The sequence below is a fragment of the Manduca sexta genome, chromosome 4, assembly GCF_014839805.1.
Source record: "Manduca sexta isolate Smith_Timp_Sample1 chromosome 4, JHU_Msex_v1.0, whole genome shotgun sequence".
NCBI classification, from domain to species: Eukaryota; Metazoa; Arthropoda; class Insecta; order Lepidoptera; family Sphingidae; genus Manduca; species Manduca sexta.
This window is the reverse complement of record NC_051118.1, coordinates 9,308,094-9,321,065: the sequence shown is the minus strand read 5'-3', so window position 1 is coordinate 9,321,065 and position 12,972 is coordinate 9,308,094. Positions and strand designations below refer to the sequence as shown.

The 12,972-nt window shown below is 38.7% G+C and overlaps 1 protein-coding gene across 1 annotated transcript in view; it reads left to right on the top strand.

Moving 5' to 3' along the window:
• The window catches only part of LOC115445299, a 192,793-nt gene that overhangs the window by 66,803 nt on the left and 113,018 nt on the right, over positions 1 to 12,972 (top strand). Inside the window, exon 4 of the mRNA XM_037442192.1 lies at positions 12,379 to 12,578. Coding sequence (XP_037298089.1) covers positions 12,379 to 12,578 — 200 coding nt within the window. The remainder of the gene's footprint in view (positions 1 to 12,378; positions 12,579 to 12,972) is intronic.

Below are 12,972 nucleotides of genomic sequence, written 5' to 3'. Positions count from 1 at the left end.
TTTGTTTGAAAAAAAAAAATTTTTTTGTCCTTGCTCAAAGCAAATTATTCATATACACGCAAAATAGTTTATAAATAAATTATTCATCGATAAGAGTGCACAACCCTCTCAGGAATCATGAAATAATTGAACCTGAAGTTCTCCAATATACCCCTAGAACTTAGATATATGTAGCAAGCGAAATGGGCAGAAAAGTCCTCTCAAGCAGCACCCGTTCACGAGTATGACGATGAAAAACGAGTCAGCAGTTGATATTTGGTTTCCAAACAAGTGCCTGTATAATAGAAATATGTATCTCGCTATCTCCCTCACACGTGAACACAGTATATACAATGACGTCATAGCATAAGACAAGCATTCTTTACGTTATATCAAAAGTTTCTTTTACTTTCACAGTTTTTATTTGCCTCTATATTGATACCAAGTTATACCTTAATATGAAAATAAATGAACTCTTCGATAATAATTCAATTTTCAACTCTGCAACTCTGTGGCGATTAATTCTCGGGAAAAATTACAAAACGCCTACTGTGCCATTGAAACGGGTAAACGGTTTTTTGCTTTGGTATCAAGTCGCCGCGATCTGCTGATGTGTGTAATTAAATATGGCGGTGAACAATTGTTTTTGTGTGCGGGTTCGATTCTTCGAACGATAATAATTTCCTCAGTTGCCGTTATTTTTTAGTACCTACGAATAATTCATGCGTTTGTTCTATTCGTTGTAAAAAATTTTAGGAATCGATTTTTTTTTATTATATTGGTTATTAAATATCTGATCTCATGGGGTGCTATGGTTATTTTAGTATTTTTTATCAAATTAATTTCAATTATTGCCTCATAAGTATATTTGCATTTTATTGAAGTTGCAAAAATAGTAATCTTGGAAGGCGATGTGTACACCGAAATTCTCAATTTTTCGATTCGCACAACTGCCTGCTGCGATTTTAATTATCGTCGTTGCATCTCTACCTACCTATTCGGCGATACAGCTCTGAGCTTTTCATATATGGAAAGTTTAAATACAGCCACACAAAAAATAATTAAAATTGAAATAGGGTTAAGGGACTTCGGTGGCGTAATTGTTTTGCGTGCGCGTTGGTATTGGAAATTTCTGCTTACCCCGGTTGCTAAGATTTGTGCTTGATATAGCGATAGGGTCGCCCTTTATCCCATCATTGGTCGGAACACACAGGCTAAACATGGGTGCTCCGTTACACCTCTGCCTATCCCTTTCGGGAAAATAGGCGTGATGTGTGGTTTGTTCAGAAACGTACAAATCTCATTTTCAGTAAGCTAGTCATAGCGCCGTAGCAAAGTTATCGCGTATACCAACCGTATCTCTGCTCCCGCTGTATGATAGACGGACGGGTAACCGTGCCCGTTTATCTCTATATATATTTTTGTGCTTAAAAGAATAATCCACAGAGCGTATATTTTCTTTTGCGACCGCGTTTTTACGCGTTGTTTGGCGTCCTCTAAGGGCGGCAGGCGCATCGCCATGTTGGTTCAGCTGCTCCGGGCTTCTCTTTACGTGCGGTTTACCTTTGTATTATGTTTTCTGTGGTACTTTTTTTTTGTTTGCGAAAATGTAATTTTTGTTTTTCGAACAATTGATGTTAAAGGTCGATAATGATACAAACTTTTTAAAAGTGTATAATTTTGATGTTGTTTTTTAAGTAATGAATTAAAGGCTTGCGTTTGTATTTTGTAATGTTGCTTATCTTATTTCGATAAATGCTGTCATAAGTATTAGGCAATATTGTGTCGTGGCTTAGATTAGTAAGTTTCTCTATGGTCATATTTTTTATACGGTATGGCAAAGTGACAATACTGCAGCTGACGATAAACAAAATGGAGTCCAGATAGAGTGTCAGCTGATAAAAGATGGTTATCCTACGACAGTCGACACAATTATGCCGGGCTTGTTTGAAACCATACACATTGTGACACTGGTGTTGATCACTATGATGGGTTTTACACCTTGTGTACGGTGGTCGCTATCCGGGCACATAGTATGTGCCACATACAAACATCCTCCCGCCACAGTCACAATTGGAAGTACTTAGATATTTCCGAAAGTGATAACTATAAACGCATTCAGAACTTTTGGCAAACACACGTTCAATTCTTAACAACCTTACGGCATTGTTTCACATCGGGTTATTTGTAAAATTCCATTGTGGTGTCGGTTACAATGAGACTCGGCCGCGCGACAATGCCGCGCTGCGTGCAGCGTTTGTTACCGATTGTTACCAGCTTTGTTTATCTATGTACGGACATATTTATTATTGGACACGTTGTGGACGTGTGGTCTGATTAACGAAACGTTCGTTAAAATAAGAAATATGTAATATTGTATACAGGGTAATGTATACATAGCGTTACTAAATAATTCTTAGTAGTATTATAACAGATTACAGATTTTATGAACAGAATAGTATCGCAGATCGTGCATTTTACTGACTTATAGATGAGATATTGCTAGATCACGTACTTATTCTTGAAAATAACACTTTACAATAAGTCAATTTAGCCGTAGATGTAAAATAAAAAAGTGTAGGTTTCCACTAATGCCACTATTACTACTCTAATGCCACTACTACTACTCTAAGAGAATTCGTCGCATCGACAACATCACACTTTCAGGCAGAAATACACTCACGCACACGACATATTTGCATTAAACTACGAAATGATTTTTAACGAAAATATTCGTTATTAATGGATGTTTTTTGGCATAATGTTAGCAGAAACAAAGACGAGTATGTGGTTACATTTAGTAACGCAATATCAAAATGACGCTGTATAATAGATTGCGATAGTAACACTTTCTCTAAATGTTAGATCTGAATATGCTAGTATTTATGTCGAGTAAGTAAGTAAACGTGTTTCAACAGCGAAAATTTGGTCGAGTTTATTGCAAGTAGACTGACATAATTGTGTTGACTGGTGAAGGGCAATCATTTCTCGTCCACAAAATAGATCACACGATCGTCATCAGCGAATACGTGTCGAGCTAGCTGCGTCTTCGTCTCGCTGTGAATTCGCACGCACTTGACCTGTGTGATAGGTCTCTAAATTTCAATGTATTAAAGTATGCATGTACATACTTTAACAACGCCTTCGGAGAAATGACAAACTTTGTCACGCGAAACTTTTGGGTTAAAAGGGGCAAGTGACCTTTTGCATCAATGTCACAACTTGTAGTGGCTCTTTGACGCTATCATTCGATGTTCGACTGATAAAAAACATTTACAATTTAGAGAAACAAACAAACACACAACACCTTATTCCCCGAAGGAAGGTAGAGTTGTAATCAGAGTACTTACTCATGTGTGTTGCATCCCATGTCGTGAAAGATGAGCCTATCTCCATATCGAGCACAAATTCCAGACTCCAGGCTGATACTGAGCAGAAACAGGTAATATCAATTTGTCTGACTTGAGATTCGAACCCTCGGCCTCAGAGCGGTAGTCATATTGCGCACTAAATACAATAACGCCAAGGCATTGGAATTACCATGTTCATTATTGATATGGTTGGTCACTGGAGGGATCGTAGAAAAATCAATTTTATTTTGTTAAAAGCCGGCAATACATCTAATTCGTTTGGAAGCTATCATAAAATTTGTGATTATTTATCATGGAGTAACGTTTTTAATCGTTCACATATTCTTTAAATGTGCTTACAGTTTTCAATAAAAGTAAGTAACCCGGGGTATTATTCCCTAACAGTGTAAACCCTTAACACGGCCGTGTTACGTCAACCTCGTGAATATAGCGTGGAATCGTACTCTATATGCCAATTTAAATTGCCATGAACACGATGAGGTGTGTTATGTTCTTGTTAGGAACAGTCAAAATAATGCCAGCCCGAACTAGCTACTGCCCTATATTCCTTATATATTTAATTCCTAATTTCAAATGTCCGTTGTATAATATGTATTCTTATAAATTGTATTGACGTATCACAAGTGTAACTTTGTTCGCCTACGTGATAAATAGAGTATTTTATTTATTATTTTTATTATTTTATAATATGCGGCATAGAGAATCAGTGCCCTGTGCGTTCCCGCACTACCGGCGTCCGTGCGTCTGTCGTAACCATCGAGATTTCGACCGGCTAAGAGCCCGCGCGGAGTCGCTGCCAGCTAAAAATAACCACCGCCATTCCTCGTAACTGTTAGCTACACAGTACATATTGATGTATGTCATAGGGGCTAAATTCCTGTGTTCTGTATCTCGTGGACGCGAGATGTTCCGTCACAGGCGATGTTTGATGTGCGCTGTCATCGCACTGATGGATTGGATCCGGTTGGTTCGGAAGATTGGAGTGCATTTGCCCCATAACGTGTTGTGACGGGATATAAGGCGAATTGTAATTATAATGGACATAGGAAGCAGAATGTAGCAGCAATTCGGCAGGCCGGCATAGCCGAAATATCCTATTACTTTTCGCTAGTTATGTTTCTTGGGGTCTTTGCGGACCCGGAACAATATATTGTGGTTATAATACTTGCACAGATGTCAATGTTTGTGACAAATGAGGTTGGATCAAACATTTTCTCTGTACAAGGAGCGGAACTTCGTCTTCGTTTGCAACTCAAGTGAGAAATACATCCCATTGGCATATTTTTGCCAACTACTCTGAAGTCTCTAATTTAACTACAATCAACATTACAAAATCGATTAACATTTAGACCGTGTTATGCATTATGCGGATTATCTTAGATACCTTAAAGTCTAAATTTCAGTAATGTTATGACAGTTTACAGCCGTGTATGATTTCCATCAAACGAGCTGCTAGCCTTGGCTTCAACCAGTCGTATGAAATATTGTTTAATGTCCGAGATGTGATGGAATTGGCTTAGGAAGTTGATAACATGTCTTCTAAATACGGGGAATTAAATGTCTCTCTAAATTAAAGTCCAAACGTTAAAATGTCCATGTGGCTTTAGGAAGTTATAGCAACCCTATATCAGATGTACAGAAGCCGACGATGCATGTTACGCACCGGAACAAACAGACAAACGAACAAACAGATAAACGTACATTCACCGCCGATAGGAAACTAAACGGAATATACAAAACATGACGATTCGCAAATATGCGTTATCTAATCACGGCTTATGGTGTGGTACGGTCCGCATAACAGTTGAGATTAATATAATAATCTGAATTAATGTCACGTTTACTTTGCGAACGTTGTGTGTGATTGTTTTTATTAATTGACCTCACTCTATTTTCTATGATGGATTCAGAGTGGGTAATTATGCGTGGTCAGCACACGATACACACAGAAACGATGCTAAAATCCGTGGTCCAAGATGTATGTTTTAAGAAGATAGGACTTAATAAATCACATACAAATTCATTATGAAAATGCAATTGGCACGTTATGTTTAAACATATAACAAGACGATTAAAATACTTGCGAATTTTGTGACTAATTCTAAAGTTAGTAAACTCTACCGATCCGCATTTATGTTGTGAAGAAAATATGTGTCGATATTGAAATATAACTAATTTACAGATTTTACGTGATTTTGTGAATTTGTCCCGACATTTTGCAGCCTTCATGGTCACGGCTGACAATGGTCGTTCGATTAGTTAATGTTACAAAATATCTTCCCTCATTTTTATAAACTTACTCAATTTTAAATATATTATTGTCTCCATAGTAAAACAGATCCTATCCCAGCCGTATCTAGCATAATTCAATACAATACTGACGTATTTTATAAATATTGTATTCGTGCGATGTCGGACACAGGTCGCGGCTTTTGACCTCCCGTTGACACTAGAACAACAGCTGATAATGTGAGAGCTTGGACCGCACTTAGCCACTTTGTACACGATGAATGGAACGGTACCAATGCGGGGATATCATTGTTTTATATAGAAACTACGCAACACGACAGCTTTTTGTTTTCTCTAATAGGTTATTGGAGATGTAAGTAAAGTTTTTTTATAAGGTAACGTAATCCTTGAAGGCTCATCTAATTTTAAAATCACCATAAAATCGTTTTATAAAGAAATATAAGGAAAATACTTTGATTAAATTGTTACCTTTTACTACACATTATAAAATTTTATAATAAAAGAAATAATAAAATAAAAAATCTTAGATGTTTTTGCACTACAGCACAAAAACGAAATCCAACAAATATATGGTGGGCCTTGTTACGAACCGGGCTTTCTTAGGTCACACTATCTTACTATATATTTGGAAAAGAAGGAATTAGGTTACTCGATGTTAGTGTACATCGTATCACGTATGATACCTACGTTCAAGATGCGGGGCGGAATTAAAGCAATTGGTATTAAATAAAAGTCCGAGGTTTTTGACTCCGAAAATCTTACTCACCATGTCTATGCGAAATGCAATTTTAAACAGTTGATTTAAGTCAGATTTTTGTGCGAGCCTAGTACGACTCAGGTCGAGCCCATGGCGTTGATAATTATGTCTACAGGGTAGCGCTACCATTTTTTTCTAAAGCAAGCATTATTCGACTATAAGATATATCTTGTATTATTCGACTATAAGATATATGTTGCATTGTGTGCGTGCATGTGTGGAATTAATCGGTTATACTCCACTCGCTGGTGCGTGTGTTTACAATAAAAATACATTGTTACTACATTCATGCAATCGGTGGCACGGGTCGCGGCCTACGACCCGGGGCCTGATAACGCGCTAAGAGCATTAATTTGTGGGCTGGTGACCTTACTATCTGCTAGTAGGAGTGGAGGTGCAGCGAGGGCACCAGTTTGAAAGCTAATTTGGTGAGACTGCCTCGGTGGCTTAGTTGTGTTGCGTGTGCGGTACTACTATGGCCCAGTGGTCCGGGTTCGAATACTGGGTCGGACAGTGATATTGAGGTTATCTACTGTGTTAGCCCGGAGCCTGGAATTGTGGCAATTGGCTTGGCCTCTTCTTACATAGGACCTATCATAATAGGATGTGGGTGTTTTACACCTCTGCCTATCTCTGAATAGAGACGAAAGATGATTACCCCTCGACAGTCGATACAATCATGCTGGCCTGTTGGAACCGGATATACATAGGCTGTTCCCGGAACGCAACACACTTACGTGGGCCACTATGGCGGTTTTTAACACCTTGTGTACGGTGGTCGCTAACCGAGCGGATATAAAATATATCCTACCGTCAGTCGTGGTAGGATATATTAGTCTCTTTAACTTACTTAAAAATTATTAGTTAATTTTTGAATATAGAAAAGTACGAGTATTGCTTAAAATTATAATTTCAAATTTGTATTATTAATTAGGAATGCCGTAACTAAATACACGCAGAGTTATGCGTGTGTAAATTTGAAATATGTTCATTGACGGAGTGACGTGTCGGCCGCGCGCTCGACGCGTGCGCGACGGCTGTAGCACGCGTGTCGCGTGACGTAATCGTGTTGCGCGCACCGCGGCGTTATCAACGCGGATGCGAGTCTCATTGTTTGTTGTGGTCGGGGTTTAATTTTTTCTGTACAGCCACGGGAAAGTCACACCACCGCACCTGATGGTAAGTGGAGTAGAGTTCAATAGAATGTCGACTGTCAAGAGATGATTACTCCTCGACAATTGGACTCTCTGATGGAACTGGGTATACACAGGCTTATCACGGAACGGGACGCACTTACGTGGGCCACCATAACTGGTTTTAACAACTTATGTAAGTACGGTTGTCGCTACCCCGGCGGATATAATAAGTATAGTTATTCTAATATAATATCAGTCAAAGAAATGTTGCGTTCCTCGACGTTTGTAAAATAATGCCGGCTCGTCGTTATAGATGCTGCTCGATTCACCCTCGAATATGGTTCATCGAAAAGTTCCACTATACGGTTCTTCCATATGTACGATCGCTATCGAATACAGAATATTTCCAATACTCTCGCACGAGTAAAATGAATGCGGATGACGCATTTGATTGAAAATTCCGATGTAGTTATGTGTACTTCACGAAAATTGCATTCAAATTGTAATATTGCAGCCGGCCTACGTTCAAACATATAACTTGTGTACAACCAAAACAATGTTTTTGTGCAGCCGCTGTTGTATTATGATTGACGAGGTTTAGACGCTTTTTGAAATAGGTAAATAATTTAAAACACTTTGTACTACAAACGAACTTACTAATACAATTGTAGCCTGCATATGTGTGTTGTGTTCCGGGATCAGCCTGTGTATATTCGGTTTCAAATAGGCTGGCATAATTGTGTCGACACTCTATTTATATACTTACAGTAGAGTCATTTTGCCTTAGCCTTTTAAAAAAAAATGTTATCACTATGCACCCTCTCCATTATTATGCATTTCGCTGTTTGCCAAAGAACTTAATTTATGGAATATTTTTTTACGTCTTTTTTTTATTTCAATTAAATGACGAGACGAGCATGCCGCTCGCTTGATGGTAAGCGGTACGACCGACCGAAGCGTGAGAATGGAATATGGTATCGGTAGTATAGTATAGTATCTACTTACAGCGGCTATTATCAGATAACGAAGATTATTCGAATTAATTTGGGGACATACAATATTCAAATAAACTGTATACTTTAAAACCAATAAAAAATACAACTTTTATAATATGAATCTCTTTTATCACAGTAGGAAGCACGAAATGAAGTACTGATAGGTAAAGGAACAAAACATGTTGATAAAAATATACTTTTATAAAATGAATCTCTTTTATCACAGTAGTAAGCAGGAAATGATGTACTGATAGGTTAAGGAACAAGTTGTTTAATCAATATTTTACGTTCAGAAGTCTTTAGTTTTTGTTAAAGGCGTACCTAGCTGTTCGATACAGCAGTCGTTTGGTCAAACAATAAAATGTATATTTTGCCTATTATTTATGGCGCTAATTAGCTCTTCTCAGGATAAAAGTAGTCAATATTTCTTAGAGACAAAGTAGCTTCTAATTAGTAAAAAATATTCAAAATCGACTTAATATTTCCTAATGTCAGCGGGATCAAATACACATTACAAAGTCTATATAAAATGAATGTAATATATAGTGTAAAAGACCCTCAATAAACAATTTGATAGTTGAAGCTTTTGTTTTATATATTGATTTATAGCTTTTAAATAAATTCCATTGTACACACAATGTGTGCAATCATTTCACTATTTGCATTGCCGTCGTAAATGATTGTATAATGCCACCTATGACTATAAAATTTACAGCGCATTACGTAATTTGATATCGTATAACGATATCGCGAAGCATATTCCGTTTCAATGGAATTTGTGAAAAATGTAAACATAGTTGTTGCTCAATATAATACAAGCGGGTTTGTACTTGTACTACATTGCAAAAAGAAAAAAGGAATATCGATTATCGGCGCGCTTATCTGAAAGAGATCTGTATAGGATACAATAAAAAATATAAACACGTATTGAGAACCTTCTCCTTTGAAAGTCGGTTAAAAGCTTTTTGTATTTGTAGGTAGTTACTTGTTTGTATTTTTTGCCTACTTGTACATGTTTCTCTAGCTAACAGTAATGTTTCCTCGTTAGAATTTATTTTGTTACCGACTCTCCAAAATACCTTGCGCGCTCTTAGCGTCTTCACTACGCACGCGTGGTGTGTGCGCTGCGAATTTGCGGCGAATTCGCTGTACCTTCGTTCCACAATGAAATCGTTCGCAATTTGCCAGCGTGGTAGGTCTCTTTGAGTATTGTGTAACTATACTTTATAATAATCATAGCAATTCAAGTTGTGCACTATTTATTAATTAACTAATTGTGAGACGACAGCGTGACCGAAGGCTCGCGCCAATGTCATTAACTGTTCGTCGAAAAATTACATTTTTATTAATGCAATATAACGTTAGCACATATTTGGTTTGTTTGTTTTGCCTTTATACCACTTAGAGCTGAACAAATGTTTGCATTAAAAGAAACACATTCACGAGTGTGTGGTAAACGTTTATAAGGTTTGCGTTGCGAGTGATTTATTTATATAATTAATGTCATGTCTATTTTTAGCTGTGTCTGTGGAGATATCAGACATTCCTATCGTATTCATCTGCACTTCGTCACCGACTGACGTTTAGTTATGTGATAGGAACTTTGGACTATCAGTAATGGATTTATTAGCAATATAATAAATTAGATTAAAGTTTATGGTCAAAACTGGAACGCAACAGTTCTTGATCAAAATTGTTGACTAGAATAAACTTTGTGGTGGTATAAATCGGACTTTTGATTATAAGACAGTTAGAAATTATCCTTATCCTCATTTCCTCATCAGCCTATAACTGTCGACTGCTGAACATAGGCCTCCTTTAGAGCTCGCCACGTTGCTCGGTCCTCCACTCTCCTCATCCAACGTCCACCGGCGATCCTGCGAATATCGTCGGACCAGCGGGTCGGAGGTCGTCCTACGTTACGCTTACCGAGACGCGGTCTCCACTCTAGGACTCGTCTGCCCCAGCGGCCATCCGTCCTACGACAGATATCCAACATGATATAATTTAAATAAAATAATTTTACGCGTTGCATTGCAATTTTTTTTTCTTGACGTTTTGAAGACTTCAGCCTTATAAGTGAAGAGGTGGTCTGGGCTGTAAGAGTCAGTGTCACATTGACAAATTAAAACACTTCCACAAACTTTCGGATTAAGAAATAGTAACAAGTTGAATTAGCAAGATAAATTTAAAATGTTGTTGACGTTCCCATCCACGCAGAAATAGTTCCCGGGTTTTTGAGGTCTGGAATTTGGTCTCGTATCCTATATCCGTGGTGTTAATATCATGTAAAGTTTTCGTCAAGCCGCGTGACCCTCTGAGGTCGCGGTCTCAGCGTCAATCGGTCACTTTCACCGGACGCTTGCGGGTCGGGGTCGCGCTTCGCACATGTCATTATGGGCCAAAGGGCATTATGGAGGGGGTCCGGAGAGGAGTGGGGGGGGGGCGTAATAATGCTCGGTGATATTGTGTACTTGGATACACAGTGGTGCGTCAAGGAACAACGCGTCCGGCAGTTCATTGATGTAAATAGAGATGAGCTTATCTATATGTATTTATCCGATAACATTACACGCATATTGATCGCTTTACCTGGGACCATTCAATATCCGACTTATGTTTTAATGTAGCAATTATTATTGTGATAATATTGTTATAAACGTCATGTATGCCTTTGAATGCCATCTATCCATTATTATATTGTACTTTATGATTTGAAAGTCATGTTGTAAAAAAAAGGTGATGTATCCTATTGGTTTGCTAAATAAGGACAAAAAAGTTACCTCTAACCTGCGGTTTCATAGTTCTTTTGGTTGCCTTATTTTAACAAAAGCATTGGATGCAGGTCATTTTAAATCATATGTCAGTCAAAAGTCACGGTGACGTCATAAGATTTGAGGCATCGGTCGAGTGACGTCAGTCGAGTCACGGCAGCGGGTGAGTCGGTCGCGCGGGACCACTTTCACTGACCGCGGGGGGCTCCGGGTCGAGGCCGCGTCACAAACCAGCTGATGTACGCTCATTGGAGATTGTCGGACTGAATTAGAGGATTACCACGTGAAGGAATGGATCATGACACGTAATTTTTATTAAAGTTACAATTTCATGTGATTTTGATGAGGCGTCGTCAGTTTAGTAATTATAACGAAATAGATTAATCACTAATTGACAACAATGTCAATTAGTTGTACAGATAAAATAAAAATCATTACGTGATGTTATATTTTTAGCGTCGTTTGGAAGAGGCATACTTCTGTGTTGTGATCTTACTTTTTGTCTTATCCTTACTACTTACTTTTACTAATAAATGCGAATGTCAGTAAACTTTTTTGAATGTTTGTTAGTAAACGTCGTAGCCACTGATTACGTTTTGATGGATAGACGAATAGACCATGTCTTGGATTAATATTTAGGTGACTTTTTATCCCGGTAATTTGCTCCTGTAGGACATATTTGAATTTTAATCTCATTGTTTCAAGTAGATGGCGTTGAGATAGTGCAGATAGTGGTACAGATTGTTACAATGATTTAGGGATTTTAGTGGGAATTTTCTTTCGCGGGCTAAGTCGCGAGCTACACCTAGTAAAAATAACCTTTTTCCAAATGGAAACTTAGTACACTGTAATTAAACCCATTTTTATTTAAACTTGCACGGCAAAGCACCCACACTGCACCTGACGGTAAGCGAAGTGGAGCCAACAATAAATGTCGACTGTCCAAAAAAAAGATTATCCCTCGCCAGTCGACACAACTATGCCGGCCGGTTCGAAACTGAATGCACGAGCTGATACCGAAATGCGACATATTTATCTGTGCTCTTATGGCGGGTTGTACGCCTTCTGCATTAATATCTTACCACCAGTATAACACAGTTATGATCTCGTTTCCAGGTGCAGACATGACGTTCCAGGGCGAGTACGCGGCGCAAGTGTTCGGTCTGTCGTCGGAGGCGCCGGCGCGGGACGAGCCGCCCGCGGCGTCCCCGCGGCCCACCTCGCGCGCGCCCTACACCGGCGACCCGGCGCCGCCCGCTTCCTCGCCATACCGGAAGGACGACAAGGACACCAATCACGTCAACAAGTTTGTCAATGTGAGTACGTTGATTGACGTAGCTTTTATTTTTATTATCATACTAGCATTTGCCCGCGGCTCCGCCCGCGTTATACAGTTTTTCAGGCTAAAGTTTTCCGTTATAAAAGTAGTAGTTTCCCGGGAGCCTCTCAAACTGTCTCCATACCAAATTTCATCTTAATACGTTGGGTAGTTTTTGAGTTTAACACGTTCAGGCAGACAGATGCAGCGGGGGACTTTTGTTTTATAATATATTTTTTAGAACTTTTTAAGAGGAATAATCCCGTCATACATCATTGTTGCATAACTTTAACCGTTTACGCAGCGCACGCAACGGAAGCTCTCAAAACTAATAATTTTTCCCCGTTTTTGCAACATGTTTCATTACTGCTCCGCTCCGATTGGTCATAGCG